Here is a 16610-nt window from a genome sequence, read left to right on the forward strand (position 1 = left end):
TTCATTTAGCTATTATTGAGACATTGGACAATGCAGACAAGATGCTTATATTGCTGTTTTACACATGATGGGTACATTTTCTATTGTTCAAATAAAATGGTAAAATAAAAATGATCAAAAGTTGTTGTATTTCCAAAAACAGTGCCATAGTACTCTACAGAAACTATTTCGATCACACACACACACACACACACACACAAAAAAAAAAAAAAACAAAAAAAAAACAGTATATGGCTCAAACGACCATCCTGATTCCAAAAAGTTGGGACACTGTGTAAAACCAATAAAAACAGAATGCAATGATTTGAAAATCCTTTTCGAACTATATTCAAATGAATACAAAACAAAGACAAGATAATTAATGCTCAACCTGATGAACTTTATTGTTTTTTGTAAATATACACTCATTCTTAATTTGATGCCTGTTACATGTGCCAAAAACGTTTACCATTGTGTTACATTACCTTTTCTTCTAACAACACTCAGTAAGCATTTGGGAACTGAAGATAATTGTCCTCAACAGTCATCCGGAGTCTCCATTGTCATATTTTGTGCTTCATAATGCACCATACATTTTCAGTGGGAGATAGTGCTGGACTGAAGCAGGCCAGTTTAGCACCTGCACTCTTTTACAAAGAAGCCACGCTCTTGTAGCACGTGCAGAATGTGGCTTGGCATTGCCTTGCAGTAATAAGCAGGGACGTCCCTGAAAAAGATGTCGTATGGATGGCAGCATATATTGCTCCAAATCCTGTATGGACCTTTCAGCATTAATGGTGCCTTCACAGATGTACAATTTACCCATGCCATGCCATGGAGTTTTTCCATACTAACTTTGGTAAAACATGTCTTCATGGCTCTCACTTTGTTTGGGCCACTTAGTTCCAGTGAAGGGAAACTGTAATGCTACAACCGATCCCATCATCAATTTAACATTTTCAGTTGCAGATAATGTACAAATGTAAACTGAATAATGGTACGTTAATAAGGTGTAAGTGTCCAGTAAATGTACTACTGTACATTAATTAAATGCAGTCCATACAATGTTTGCTCTGCACACATAACCCATTGTGCTGAAAAGTGTAGAAATCCTTGGATACACAGCATATATTATGAGCTTATTAAAATTCAGACAAACACAACAAGAAGTAAATATATATAAATACATAGGTCAGAAGCTCATAGTTGTATGTGGTACTAAGCTGGGGATCAATTAAATGATTTATAGTAAGCTATACATTTTGGTTTGGTCACTTTATTTACAAATATTGGTGAATACAATTTCTTTTGTATGTATAGGATTGTTTTACTTTGTAGGAAAAAATGCTTTGATATCTTAAATGAATGCCATAAAATTCTTCCTAAAAACCATGCCACTTTTAAATATATTCTTAAAATATTTATTCTAAGTATTCTTTCCCCATCACAAACATAAAGGCAAAATTATATTTGACAACATACCATAACATAAAGAATCCTGATGAAGATAAACTTGAAAAGCAATAAGGAAAAACAGCAGATTCTATCACTCCAAAAATTACTACAAAGTAGACCTTCATGACACTTGTCCATCATGACAATCATCCAGAGCTTCCATTTGTGAAGAACACAGTGATAATTATTTCAAATACATTGCTAGCTTCTAGGTAAATGCATGTCCCTTGTACTTTGTGCAAGCATAGTCAGTAATACTTTTATGGAAACATATAACTTTACCTCTCCCCTTCTAATATGTAAAAAGGAAACAGATGTTTATTGTGTAATCTTGACTGTCATCCCCTAGTGTTGTTCTCATGCATAACTCTAATTATAATGTCCATGGTTATGTATCTGGATCAGATCCCTCTCCAACCTGCTGTAGTCCAGTGAGGTCACATGGCAGTGGGCTGCCCTGCTGTAGAGGGAACACCATTTTAACATAATGTCAAAACAACCAAAATTCTTTATTTCATTTGACCTTTGATATACTGACTGGTGGCAAATTAAATGAAAAACAGTGCCTTTGTTCTGTTTTAGGGGGCACTTTGCTGATGTGGTTTGGGTTCATTTTTTTCTCCTTAGAAGGAAGCATTACTGAAAATCAATACAAAGTTATTCTGACTGATCACTATGATGAAATATTTTTATCCCTTAGAGAGTGATCCACAAGGCATAAGGATTCACTGACTGGTTTAACGAGTATGGAACTTATGTAAATCATATGCTATGGCCTTTGGAATCACCAGATCTCAATCCACTGGGAGATTTTGGACATGATAGGCATTGTCATCACCGCCATCATTATAACAATTGATGGAATATCTTTTGGAAAAATGGTGCTCATCCCTTCAGTACAGTTCCAAAGACTTGTGGACTATTCTAACTTTTCACGGTAACCCAAGACACATTACCTCATTTTTTTAAATTTTAATTTGTCATTCATCTCTATGTGCAGAGTGAATGATGGCTTACTTTTGACTTGCATATAGCAGGAGTTACAGAAGAGCTGTTTGCTTCGTATCCTGACTTCAGCTCCGCTTTCTGAGCCGCCAAGGTCAGTTTTGCATTGAATGCACTGAAATATGAGACACAGGGATGCAGAGTAAGAAGACTGTGTGTAGGCCAAATGCACATTTACCTAAATGGACAGATGATCCCTGACTCTGCAAGGCAGTAGGTTATCTCTATCATAATAATAATTAAAGAAAAAAAACTTAACATCAGAGGGAACCATTCACCAACAGGCCCAAGAGCAAGCAGAAAATAAAAATAGATACATGCATATAAAACCTATGAAGCTGTGATAGCGGGGAGCCCAGCAGGGATTGTGCACCCATGTTGCTACGCAGAAATAGAAGAAGGAAATGGAGCGAGTTAAATTGTGAATTCTCCAGAAGTTGGATTGTAAAAATCATCCTGATGCAGATGCAACCATTCCAGAGAGACAAAATGTTAGATTTGATTATTCCCATTTCATGTATACAAAGTGAGAAGTTTCCGAGTAATAAGGTCTGAGTACTGCAGGTTACACATTAGAGACAGTAGCAGTCAGGGTGACCTGAACCCCAAGAGAAGGGAGTTCGGAACTCTCACCTTAAAGCAATGTAAATGAAAACAAAGCCCCAGGGACTCGATGATCATTGCTGCTCCTTTGCCCAGTGGCATATCACAGTAAGTACACATTTTCTTGCCACTGACTGACCTAAATTATAGAATGTAAACATGATCTGAGAGACCAGCAAAATGAACCACCACATCATTCAAATGACTCTTTGGTTTTGTTCTGGGACTCTAGACATGATACAGTACACAGGACATTAACTGAATATGGAAGCCCAGGGGATACATCTAATCTTACATCTAACTTTATTCTCCTAGAGGGCAATGTTTTGTAAATCCTAACATGGTGACTGAACAATGCCCATGTAATACTGTAAGGCTGAGGGCTTGGGTCATGGTTGCTGAAACTAAAATGGTAAAAAAAAAATGGTTTAAAAAATTACACAGTGCATCCCTGGTGTTAAGGGTGTTGTACAACAGCCCAACAGTGAGACTCTGGCAGCTCTAGGATTTGACCTCACAATGTTCCACAATGTTTCTAACCCTTCAAACAATGTACACAAAGTACCTGTTTCGTGAGGATGATTGATTTTCAAATTCCCTATGGGAGCTCTGAGATTGATATGAAGGCAGCGTGGCAGCACCCAGACGTCCACTTTGGATCGAAGAAGAGCCAGAGAGAGATGAATAAGGACGACTATAGTCTGGGATGGAGGAAGTGGTGCCCGGAGTCCATGATGACCTCCAGGAAGGGCGGTTTGTTGTCATATCCAGGTTGTCGAGAGACTCACCTCTACCAAGCCAGCACAAAAACCAAACCACACAATAACTTTTGTATAGTTATGGCATTATATTGAATGTCATATGACACTTTATATATGTTTGCTATATACTTGGATTGATTTAAGGCTTTTTTAGAGACATCAATCTATCTCAAGGAAATGAAATTTATAGAAAAATAGGAATGTCACAGAAACACTGACTACTGTCCTTCAATTTGTTCACATAATGCTTTCTGAGCCCTCATGTTAGCTAAAGATAATGTGCACTAACCTCCTCATGGGAAGGCTGATTGGTTGTTTGTTCACACTATTGCCGGTATTTTGACGGATCCAGCTGTTGTCTGTCAGCAATGAGGTCTTCTTCTTCATGTCCTGAATGACCTGCTGCCTTTCCGCTTCAGCCTGAGACACTGGCTCTTTCTTATGCTGGCCAGCCTTATTGAAAGAGCTCTCACCCAGACTACTGCTTACAGCTGGAAACAAGACATTATTTGATCAGAACCTCAGAGGTAGTATTATAAATAGAAATACATGCACACAGCATCACTTCATTTCAAGCCTACAGAAGCTGTTGTAATCAGACAGTTAGATCACATGTATAGGATGTATACATGGCATTTATATCCTGAATCAAGTGGACATTGGTGGACATTGATTGAACGGTGAAGACAGCACATTCTCAATCAGACTTGATTACATCGATGATCATAGATTTTTGCTGATCAGGTGATTGGCTGGGCTTCATAACTGACATGGTCACAAACCATGGCCCACCTCTCTCTGGGTTACTGTATCTCATAGCACTAAGGATGTTTCTCCTCTCTAGTTCCAGCTCAGATGCAGCCTGCTGTCTCAGGATATGAGGATCTTTCTTCCTCCGTAACTCTTCCTCTAGAAGCCAACTCGCAAGGCCCCTGTGCTTGCTATACACACCTGCATACAGCCGCACACACACACTGATACGGCTCTGTAATGACTGGACTAGCCGTACGTTCTGTGAATTATCTTCAATAGACCAGACTTTGCCTGTGTAAACCTTAGTTCAGTGACACTTTCATGTGGCAGGATTTGATATGACTGCACACATGACACCCTCTGTATCTGTTAATTGAATATACTGACCTTTAATGTCTGTTCTTTCTTTGTCATCCAGCTCTGGAGTAGATTTGGACATGGCCCTGTAAAATTGTTAACCAAAAAAAAAAAAATCATTACAACATTTATACAGGATATGTGAGAGTTTACAAAAACATTTTTTTTTCCTCATTGGGCAGCTAATCTTCTTAAAAGCACATTAGATGCAGTTTGTCACATGCAGTATGTCCACAAATAAATTTTCAAATTTACCTGTGTGAGTAGGATAGCTCAGGGAAATTATACTCCATATCACTGTGGTCAAACATCAAAAGCAGCACAGAGAAGCAGAGGTTTAGAGCATTCAGACAAAGATGAGCACAAATAATAAAGACAGTGATCTAGTTTGTGGTCTAGTTGTTAATGCATGACAACACAACAGTGAGTATTTGTCATTCACAGCAAAACCATGCAGTAATAATAAAAGTAGTTGACAGATGTCTTTTGATTACATACATGAGCATGAAGCATTGTGCCTCTAAAATGCAGCTTAAGCAAACATGCAGGGCCACAATTACTCCAAACTGTTTAATTATTGAATTTATACTTTCCATACATATTTAGCCAAAAAAAAAAACAACTCAGGAATCTACAGTGGTGCTTGAAAGTTTGTGAACCCTTTAGAATTTTCTATATTTCTGCATAAATATGACCTAAAACATCATCAGATTTTCACACAAGTCCTAAAAGTAGATAAAGAGAACCCAGTTAAACAAACGAGACAAAAATATTATACTTGGTCATTTATTTATTGAGGAAAATAATCCAATATTACATATTTGTGAGTGGCAAAAGTATGTGAACCTCTAGGATTAGCAGTTAAAATTAGAAGGTGAAATGAGAGTCAGATGTTGTCAATCAATGGGATGACAATCAGGTGTGAGTGGGCACCCTGTTTTATTTAAAGAACAGGGATTTATCAAAGTCTGACCTTCACAACACATGTTTGTGGAAGTGTATCATGGCACAAACAAAGGAGATTTCTGAGGACCTCAGAAAAAGCGTTGTTGAAGCTCATCAGAGCTTCTCTAAAGAGTTTGGACTCCACCAATCCACAGTCAGACAGATTGTGTACAAATGGAGGAAATTCAAGACCACTGTTACCCTCCCCAGGAGTGGTCGACCAACAAAGATCACTCCAAGAGCAAGGCGTGTAATAGTCGGCAAGGTCACAAAGGACCCCAGGGTAACTTCTAAGCAACTGAAGGCCTCTCTCACATTGGCTAATGTTAATGTTCATGAGTCCACCATCAGGAGAACACTGAACAACAATGGTGTGCATGGCAGGGTTGCAAGGAGAAAGCCACTGCTTTCCAAAAAGAACATTGCTGCTCATCTGCAGTTTGCTAAAGATCACGTGGACAAGCCAGAAGGCTATCAGAAAAATATTTTGTGGATGGATGAGACCAAAATAGAATTTTTTGGTTTAAATGAGAAGTGTTATGTTTGGAGAAAGGAAAACACTGCATTCCAGCACAAGAACCTTATCCCATCTGTGAAACATGGTGGTGGTAGTATCATTGTTTGGGCCTGTTTTGCTGCATCTGGGCCAGGACGGCTTGCCATCATTGATGGAACCATGAATTCTGAATTATACCAGCGAATTCTAAATGAAAATGTCAGGACATCTGTCCATGAACTGAATCTCAAGAGAAGGTGGGTCATGTAGCAAGATAATGAACCTAAGCACACAAGTCGTTTTACCAAAGAATGGTTAAAGAAGAATAAAGTTAATGTTTTGGAATGGCCAAGTCAAAGTCCTGACCTTAATCGAATCGAAATGTTGTGGAAGGACCTGAAGTGAGCAGTTCATGTGAGGAAACCCGCCAACATCCCAGAGTTGAAGCTGTTCTGTACGGAGGAATGGGCTAAAATTCCTCCAAGCCGGTGTGCAGGACTGATCAACAGTTACCAGAAACATTTAGTTGCAGTTATTGCTGCACAAGGGGGTCACACCAGATACTGAAATCAAAGGTTCACATACTTTTGCCACTCACAGATATGTAATATTGGATCATTTTCCTCAATAAATAAATGACCAAGTATAATATTTTTGTCTCATTTGTTTAACTGGGTTCTCTTTATCTACTTTTAGGACTTGTGTGAAAATCTGATGATGTTTTAGGTCATATTTATGCAGAAATATAGAAAATTCTAAAGGGTTCACAAACTTTCAAGCACCACTGTATGTGAGAACACTGCTACTTACTTTGCCTGCAGTCTCCGCTGGGCCTCTTGGCGCCTCCTCTCCTCCTCCTCTTCTCTTTGCCTCTGCAGTCTTTGTGCTGCTTCCTCTCTCCTTCTCTTTTCCTCCTCCCTTCGTTTAAGCTCCTCTTCTTCCTTCTTTCTCTGCCCTTCTAGGCGCGCCTGTTCCTCCATTCTTCTCCTCTCCGCCTCAAGGCGCGCCTGTTCCTCCATTCTTCTCCTCTCCGCCTCAAGACGCTCCTGTTCCTCCCTTCTTCTCCTCTCTGCCTCAAAACGCTCCTGTTCCTCCCTTCTTCTCTTTTCTGCCTCAAAACGCTCCTGTTCCTCCACTCTTCTCCTCTCCGCCTCAAAACGCTCCTGTTCCTCCCTTCTTCTCCTCTCCGCCTCAAGACGTTCCTGTTCTTCCCTTCTTCTCCTCTCGTCCTCAAGGCGATCCTGTTCCTCCCTTCTTTTCCTCTCCTCCTCCTCTCTGAGGGCCAGTCTCGAGGCCTCCTGCTCCAGCTCAAGGCTCCTCAGCTCCTGTTTAGTTGCATCACAAATATTTCACACTGGGGTTCTTTGGAAAGATTGGCTCTCGTTTTATCTACAGCTTTGAATGTAAGCAAACACTGCACATTAAGGATTGAAAGTATAAATCATATATTAATGCTGTAGTAATATTTCATTGTCAAACGTAACAGAGTCAAGGGATATGATTATCACTTGTGTACAGCAATGAAGTAGAATTTGTTCATTCTTATACCTAAGAATGTTTTGAGAATTTTTTTTTTTTTACTATAATTCAAGTTTAAGTCGAACTATTTCTCTCAACTTAAACTTTTACTTCACTTAGATATTCTTCTGATGACATAGTTGGAGAAACAGCATTATAGGCAAACAAATTAAATGATTGTTTGACGTAAATCGCTAACTGGTACTAGAAACTTAACATAGGGATGAAATGTTGAAAGCCACACACCATTATCATAATTGATGTTTGCTTTAAATCAATTATGGAATCAGTATTATTTTACTATACTCAAACTGACCACATATATTTTAGGTCTCAGGGCTCAGCATCCTGTTTAGTTGGCTCATGCCAGCTAGCCAACACTGAAGACTGCAGTGAAGTGTTTGTCTCTCACAGCTACAGTATCAAAGGAAACATATGCTCCCCCGTAGGAAAGTTTTGATCAAATGAAAGCTCTGATCATATATGTGATTTTTTAAATCTATTTTTTGATACATAAATACCTTGATAATTCAGCCCATGTTATCTCATATATGTTTAAAACTTATACTTGAATATTTTTTCTAATTACTTGAAATGTCTTCCATGGTTAATGCATCTCTAATTTTTCCTCAGATAATCTGATTGCATTCTTTATACAGCACTTCATACCTCTTGATATTGTTTTGTGCCTTCTGTTACTGCCTCTTGCTGGGCTTTTCTAAACTCTTCCTCCAGCTTTTCTTGATCTCGCTGATACTTTTCCTGCAGAAAATAAATAAAATAAATTTTTTCATACCTTGGGCCACAAGCTATTTCTGTTATAGCACTAAAACTTTAGAATATTTAAAAGTAAACTTTGTCTTTTTACTGAAAGCAGTACTTGATGTATTTCACAAGTTAAAAAAAATAGGTTAAATTAATCTTGAAGATGCAGTAAACCCCACCCATCTGTTTATCAAGAAATCTTTATCTGTCAGCAAATACAGTTAAACAAAGAGTAATTTTAGCAGACCATAAATGCCTCAAATTAAAAACAGGTGGTGGAGATGTTACCTGGAGCTGGCGTTCCTGCTCTTTTTGCCATTTCTCCTGTCGCCTGCGCTCTTCTTCTGGGTCCCAGGACCAACGAGTAGAGGAGGTTGAGAGAGAGGGAACCGGTAGCTAGAGAACACAGGCACATTTCTGTCATTTAACCAGCAAGCACATATGTGGTGAACTAGACAACTACAATTATCACTAGCAATATAAACCCAGTATATTATATAATTATGATTGCATATATTGCTTATAATTTCCTTTTTGTTCTCTCTTTTACTTTCTATTTAGGTTAGGTGTTGAATTTTGTAACACCATGACAGCATCGAGGGCTATATTCATGACAGAAGCAAGGTTATAAATAAATAAATGAATAACTATACATAAAAAATAAACAACAAAAAACAAGTATGCAAAAGACTAAAAAGACTAAATAGGCATACAAATAAATAAATAAATAACCACAATTAAATATGAGACATTTTAAATAATAAAAACAATTTAAAAGTATAAAATATTCCAATTTAACATGTAAATAGTATTTATTATTTTGTTTTATTATTTGTATTGTTTTTTCCCCTCTAGGAATTATATATTCCGATTTTTTAAAGTGTTTTATTTTGGTTCAGTAAAATTATTTAATGATCAAAATTTGAGCATTATTTTACCATTTTCCCCTCGTAATGTTATTTAAGGCACTCTGAGGAGCAGTTTTTGTTAGTGTTATTGAATCATTGCAAGATATCCTGACCCCATGCAAAATAAAACTGAAGTTCAGTGCTTTTCCATGGTATTCTGTTACTTTTCATATTGTCCAACAGTCTGACTCCAACATGCTTCAAATAAAAGTAATTGCACAAATATTATGAGCACACATTTTTTACTTACATCTGATATCTGATTTTCAGATCCACCTACAAGAAAAATGAAAATTAGATGGGATTTCTGAGGAATAATTTTCGAATTGTAACTTTTTTAAAATGGCATCATTAAAAATACATTCAAATTAATTATAGCATCATAGAAATAAACACTGTAAAGCCTTTGTTCTTGTATTATCAGCGTATTATTTCCAATTCACATGCAATTTAGTCACATGCAAAAAGCTGGCAAGAAGTATCACTTGAAAAAGCCCACATTTCCCAATATAAAGTCAGATGCTACATGCAAGACTCCAGCAAATTGGCATGCAAAATGGAAGAGGAACATTACGTGCAACCTGAACACCATACCAACACACACCACACTGGATCCTGTAGCGTTTGCATTAATGGCCTACGGCAATAATTCCTAACACGCTCATCTTATTTTAGGATGCACAGCAAGAGATGTAGATATGTAGGCCAAGAGGGGAACAGTGCATGCTAAACAGTATATCTCAATAGTTTTACTAAATTATTTATTCATGAATTCAATATCAGATGCAGAACTGATCAGTGGAGGCCTAGCATGTATTCACCATATATAATGCTGAGTCTGAGAGTGTCTTTAGGTGTTGATAAGGTTTTGGTATGCAGTCTTGTGGAATCCATACTACAGTTTTGACCATAAAAGAAAAGAGATATACGCTCTATATTTGTTCAAACAAGAAACTGCAAACCTTTAAAGTATAAAAATAAATTATTTCCCTCTTTACGCCTTCTATTTTTTTCATAGTTCATATGCTCTGCGGCTACTGCAGACAGCATGTCATGTGTCGATGTGGAAGGACACTACACACTGAATACTATTTACCACAGAGATAGACCAGAACACTGACTGTATTCTTTGCAGAGCCCGAGGGAAAAGCACAAGGCTTCGGCTGCGAGAAGGAAAGGGAGGATGGCAGCATGAAGGCCTAGTAATGCCCAGCACCAAAAATATATAGTGAACAGGCACTGCTCTTTTACCTTGTTCAAAAAACTCCGATCTCCTTTTAAAGTTTTTTAAAGAAATGGGTTCTAAATGGATAATAAAGAGATTAAAAAAGGACAGAGATGGAGAAAAGGACAAGGATCAACTGAAAATGAAATGCAGATTCGTGGGTTCACATCTGAAAAACAATGCACTGAAAACAAATATATTAATATTCTCGTTTTAAAAAATGACAGTAAATAAAAAAATCCTGAAAAATGCAATGCAATTTAAAAAACAAACAAAAAACACACCATTCTACACACCAAGCATAAAACACAACATCCAGTGCACTTTCCATTCTGTTTAGGGTAGGCCAGTCATAGAATGGGCAAATCGTTTAGAAATATGCTTTACCTTTGTTTCTCAGAGTCACAGTTTCCTCACGAATTCCACCATTAATGCCATTGGAAGTCAGACTCTACAACATAGTACAACAGTGATATAAAAACATTCAAATATATTACAGCAATGAAGAATCATATTTCTCATGTTCAGTGCTTGAGGTGCTCACATTGACAGGCTGGGAGCTGATATTCATTGTTTTCACAGTGGGATCCATGGCTGGGCGCGAGCTGAAGTCCAGGCTTGTGTTGGCATACGGCTCAGGGGAACCTAGAGGATCCGCACTGGTCAGATTGATGACCTTATGGCTTTTAAATGGAAGGGAAGGTAGGTCTTTGCCCCAATCTGATAGTTGTGCATTGACACAGTCATAGATTTTAAAAACAGAGAATTAGCAACTATAATACCAGACACATGACGACACATAAGCGTCTGACAGAACAGCCAAGTCTATTTTTCTAAAAGTGGGGTTTGAGAGACAGACCACCTTCCCCTGCCATGCAATACACAAAGCACCACACACCAGTATTACCAACAAGCATACACTTCCTAACACGCCCACATGTACCCCATGAGAGGATAAGTACATACAAAGAAATCGTGACATCAGTATTATAAAGGGACACTGCCTGGCAACCAAAAAAAGTCGCACACACTATCTCGTTGGACCGCCTTTAGCTTCAATTATGAGTCATAATTGAAGCTAAAGGCGGTCCAACGAGATATTAGTGTGTGCGACTTTTTTTGTACATGTTGTACAAATACATTTTTGTACAAATACATGTTGTGAAGTTGTATAAGGTTGTTGAAGCAATGTCATGGCAGATGTGTGTCATAATTTATGACACACATCTGCCATGACATTGCTTCAACAACCTTATACAACTTCACAACATGTATTTCCATCCAGAGTTGCGTTAATTTTTCACCAAGATCTTGCACTGAAGGTGGGAGAATCTAATCACTCTGGAAAGTCTTCTCCAGCACATCTCAAAGACTTTCAATGGGGTTAAGGCCAGGACTCTGTGGTGGCCAATTCGTGTGTGAAAATGATTCCTCATGCTTCACGAACCATTTTCACAATCTGAGCCCTAATTTTATGCCCGTGCCATCAGGGAAGAAAAAAAATCCATTGATGTGATAACCTGGTCATTCAGTACATTCAGGTTGTCAGCTGACCTCATTTTATTGCCACAAAATGTTGCTGAGCCTTGACCTGACCAACTGAAGCAACCACAGATCATAACACTGGCTCCAGAGGCTTATACAGTGGTCACTATGGATGATGGGTGCATCCACACTCACAAGCCACACTTTTTTCTGGCCAGGCAGTGTATTATAAGTTAAGAAGTAATGGGAGAGAGAACCTTATAATATTAGGGTGTATTAATCAATGTAATTAACAGGATACCTAATGGTGTAGGCTTGCTGATAAATATAAAGACTGTTACTAAATAGCACAGCATGGTTTCACATACTGGTTTAACACTGCACCATTCATACAGGATACAAGGATATACAGTGCTCAGCGTAAATGAGTCCACCCCCTTTGAAAAGTAACATTTTTAAACAACGTCTCAATGAACACAATTTCCAAAATATTGACAAGACAAAGTTTAATATAACATCTGTTTAACTTATAACGTGAAAGTAAGGTTAATAATATAACTTAGATTACACATTTTTCAGTTTTACTCAAATTAGGGTGGTGCAAAAATGAGTACACCCCACAACAAAAACTACTACATCTAGTACTTTGTATGGCCTCCATGATTTTTAATGACAGCACCAAGTCTTCTAGGCATGGAATGAACAAGTTGGTGACATTTTGCAACATCAATCTTTTTCCATTCTTCAACAATGACCTCTTTTAGTGACTGGATGCTGGATGGAGAGTGATGCTCAACTTGTCTCTTCAGAATTCCCCATAGGTGTTCGATTGGGTTCAGATCAGGAGACATACTTGGCCACTGAATCACTTTCACCCTGTTCTTCTTCAGAAATCCAACAGTGGCCTTAGATGTGTGTCTAGTCATGTTGGAAAAGTGCATGACGACCAAGGGCATGGCGTGATGGTAGCATCTTCCAGGGGCGCAGATAGGATTTTTGAACTGGGGGGGACTGAGCTGTCAGCAAATGATTCCATTTTGTGTATATGTGTATATATATACACACACATATATATATATATATATATATATATATATATATATATATATATATATATATATACACACACACTACCGTTCAAAAGTTTGGGGTCACTTTGAAATGTCCTTATTTTTGAAAGAAAAGCACTGTTCTTTTCAATGAAGATCACTTTAAACTAATCAGAAATCCACTCTATACATTGCTAATGTGGTAAATGACTATTCTAGCTGCAAATGTCTGGTTTTTGGTGCAATATCTACATAGGTGTATAGAGGCCCATTTCCAGCAACTCTCACTCCAGTGTTCTAATGGTACAATGTGTTTGCTCATTGCCTCAGAAGGCTAATGGATGATTAGAAAACCCTTGTACAATCATGTTAGCACAGCTGAAAACAGTTTAGCTCTTTAGAGAAGCTATAAAACTGACCTTCCTTTGAGCAGATTGAGTTTCTGGAGCATCACATTTGTGGGGTCGATTAAATGCTCAAAATGGCCAGAAAAATGTCTTGACTATATTTTCTACTCATTTTACAACTTATGGTGGTAAATAAAAGTGTGACTTTTCATGGAAAACACAAAATTGTCTGGGTGACCCCAAACTTTTGAACGGTAGTGTGTATACATGTTATTTCACCTCCCTCACTGCCATCACCAGGAACTACCTGCAGGCCAGGACAATGATAACATTTTAACATAGCCTATGGAAATCCAAAGTTTACACATTATCATCACGCACAGAAATTGCAAAACTGCAAAACTAGTTTTAAAACCGCTAAGTTCCAACTGTTAAACATAGCGAGAGGCTGGGCTACGTGTGTGTGTAAAGTGTAAACCAGTGCATCCTGACTTTCTAACTATGCCTGTGTGTTGCGTGAGCGGCAGTCAGTCAACAACTCTTCGCAAAGTTTCCTTATGAAACAATATGCTCGCTGAAATTATGGCAGGGAACGCCAGATTAAACATTAAAACTGCCTTCTGAGCACTGTATCTACAGGCTACCACCGAAAGAAGGAGGCTACCAGAAAGGCATCTCTACTCCGTACGATTTTACTTTCACTACGACATTACTTTGAACAGACTATCCAAAAATTGCAAGGTGATATGATAAAGTAAGGCACAGTTTACTTACAGTCGGGTTTTTTTTTTTGAAAAAACGATGCAATCGTTTTCTGCCTTTCGGCACCCTTCATCATGCCGTGTTGGGGTCCTGAACTAGGAGGCACTGTCCCCGATATGCCTTTCAAACTTGTTGTGGGTAACCATAGCAACCAAGCTCGAGCTTGCAACCTGTGCAGTCTGTGCAGTTGCAACTACTGCTGTGCACCTCAATAAACCGAATGGTAATTAGTCTTTTGATTTTTCCGTGAGGTTTGCCTTATGCAAAGAAAGACAACATAGACATTTTTTCCTCCCTATAAGTGGGGGGGACCGAACGAGGTGAATTTCAATCTGGGTGGGACGAATCCCCCCCATCCCCCCCTCTATCTGCGCCCATGGCATCTTCTCTTTCGGTATAGAGCAATACATCTGTGAATTCATGATGCCATCAATGAAATGCAGCTCCCCGACACCAGCAGCACTCATGCAGCCCCACATAAGGACACTGCCACCAACATGCTTCACTGTAGGCACAATGCATTTTTCTTTGTATTCCTCACCTTTGCGACACCATACAGTTTTGAAGCCATCAGTTCCAAAAATATTTATCTTGGTCTCATCACTCCAGAGTATAGAGTCCCAGTAGTCTTCATCTTTGTCAGCATGGGCCCTGGCAAACTCTAGGCGGGCTTTTTTGTGCCTGAGCTTTAGGAGAGGCTGCTTTCGTGGACGGCATCCATGCATGCCATTCCTCTGCAGTGTACGCCGTATTGTGTCACGGGAAATAGTCACCCCAGTTTGGCTTTCTACTTCTTTAGATAACTGCAGTGAACTTGCATGCCGATTTTCTTCAACCCTTCTCACCAGAAGATGCTCCTGTCGAGGTGTTAACTTCCGTGGACGACCTGGACGTCTCTGTGAGATGGTTGCAGTTCCATCTTTATTAAATTTTTGTACCACTTTTGCTACAGTATTCTGACTGATAAGTAAAGCTTTGCTGATCTTCTTGTAGCCTTCACCTTTGTGGTATAAAGATATTGTTTTCTTTGGGGAATTCTGAAGAGACAAGTTGAGCATCACTCTCCATCCAGCATCCAGTCACTAAAAGAGGTCATTGTTGAAGAATGGAAAAAGATTGATGTTGCAAAATGTCGCCAACTTGTTCATTCCGTGCCTAGAAGACTTGGTGCTGTCATTAAAAATCATGGAGGCCATACAAAGTACTAGATGTAGTAGTTTTTGTTGTGGGGTGTACTCATTTTTGCACCACCCTAATTTGAGTAAAACTGAAAAAAAGTGTAATCTAAGTTATATTATTAACCTTACTTTCACGTTATAAGTTAAACAGATGTTATATTAAACTTTGTCTTGTCAACATTTACCACCTCCTGATTTGTTTGTTTTTCTTGTTTTTTATGTTTACTTATATGCATAAAGATTTGGTATTTATTTTTTCTATGATGTACTTATGATTTATTATTTATTAGTTTAAATTGTGTATTTGGTTTTCTTTAACTTTTGTTTAATTTGATATGTTATTTGATTGTATTATCTCATAAGTTAGTTAGTTTTTCCTTATTTTCTTGTATTTCAATAATGATTTGCTTTTTTCTTTTGTTTGATTTTATGTATGTATGTATGTATGTATGTATGTATGTATGTATGTATGTATGTAATAATCAACAGTTATTGTTATGACTATACAGTAATTGATCATAGTATAGGGGAAAACCCTCGAAAAACCTTGGAGGTTTCTAGTCTTCCCCTGCATGTTCTTTTTTTCTTTGTTTTAACAAATGACTTGCTTCTTTTATGTGCAAATAAACAATAAACAAACAATAAACAAACATTTTGGAAATTGTTTGTGTTCACTGAGATATTGTTTAAAATGTTACTTTTCAAAGGGGGTGTACTCATTTACGCTGAGCACTGTAAACACAGTGAACAAAAACACATGTAGCATGGATAATAAAGGATTATAAACGTTGGAAAAATTGAAAAAGAATAAGACTGACAGTAGCAGCTGACAGACAGACAGACAGACAGACAGACAGACAGACAGACAGACAGACAGACGCATGCACCTAGTCAGTTAAGGCGCATATACTGTAGTGGTAGGAAACTAAAAACTAATTTACTATTTTTCATGTTTCTAACTTACATCTGGTATATCCCCAAATGCTTATAATAGTCGAATAGTCTAGTATCATGTTTAG

The 16610-nt window shown here is 38.1% G+C and overlaps 1 protein-coding gene across 1 annotated transcript in view; it reads right to left on the reverse strand.

Annotated features, from left to right (window-relative positions):
• Window positions 1–358: 358 nt before the first annotated feature.
• The window catches only part of lmo7a (LIM domain 7a), a 42501-nt gene continuing 26249 nt past the window's right edge, over window positions 359–16610 (reverse strand). The window contains exons 16-30 of the mRNA XM_060929920.1: window positions 11315–11490; window positions 11158–11221; window positions 10797–10847; window positions 9796–9821; window positions 8926–9033; window positions 8542–8634; window positions 7165–7679; window positions 5169–5210; window positions 4944–4999; window positions 4596–4754; window positions 4093–4294; window positions 3608–3832; window positions 3073–3181; window positions 2452–2554; window positions 359–1894 (exon numbers count right to left, since the gene is read on the reverse strand). Of these exons, the coding sequence (XP_060785903.1) occupies window positions 1872–1894; window positions 2452–2554; window positions 3073–3181; window positions 3608–3832; window positions 4093–4294; window positions 4596–4754; window positions 4944–4999; window positions 5169–5210; window positions 7165–7679; window positions 8542–8634; window positions 8926–9033; window positions 9796–9821; window positions 10797–10847; window positions 11158–11221; window positions 11315–11490 (1952 nt within the window). The 3' untranslated portion in view covers window positions 359–1871. The remainder of the gene's footprint in view (window positions 1895–2451; window positions 2555–3072; window positions 3182–3607; window positions 3833–4092; window positions 4295–4595; window positions 4755–4943; window positions 5000–5168; window positions 5211–7164; window positions 7680–8541; window positions 8635–8925; window positions 9034–9795; window positions 9822–10796; window positions 10848–11157; window positions 11222–11314; window positions 11491–16610) is intronic.

This window comes from Neoarius graeffei, chromosome 9 (assembly GCF_027579695.1).
Source record: "Neoarius graeffei isolate fNeoGra1 chromosome 9, fNeoGra1.pri, whole genome shotgun sequence".
Taxonomy (NCBI): Eukaryota; Metazoa; Chordata; class Actinopteri; order Siluriformes; family Ariidae; genus Neoarius; species Neoarius graeffei.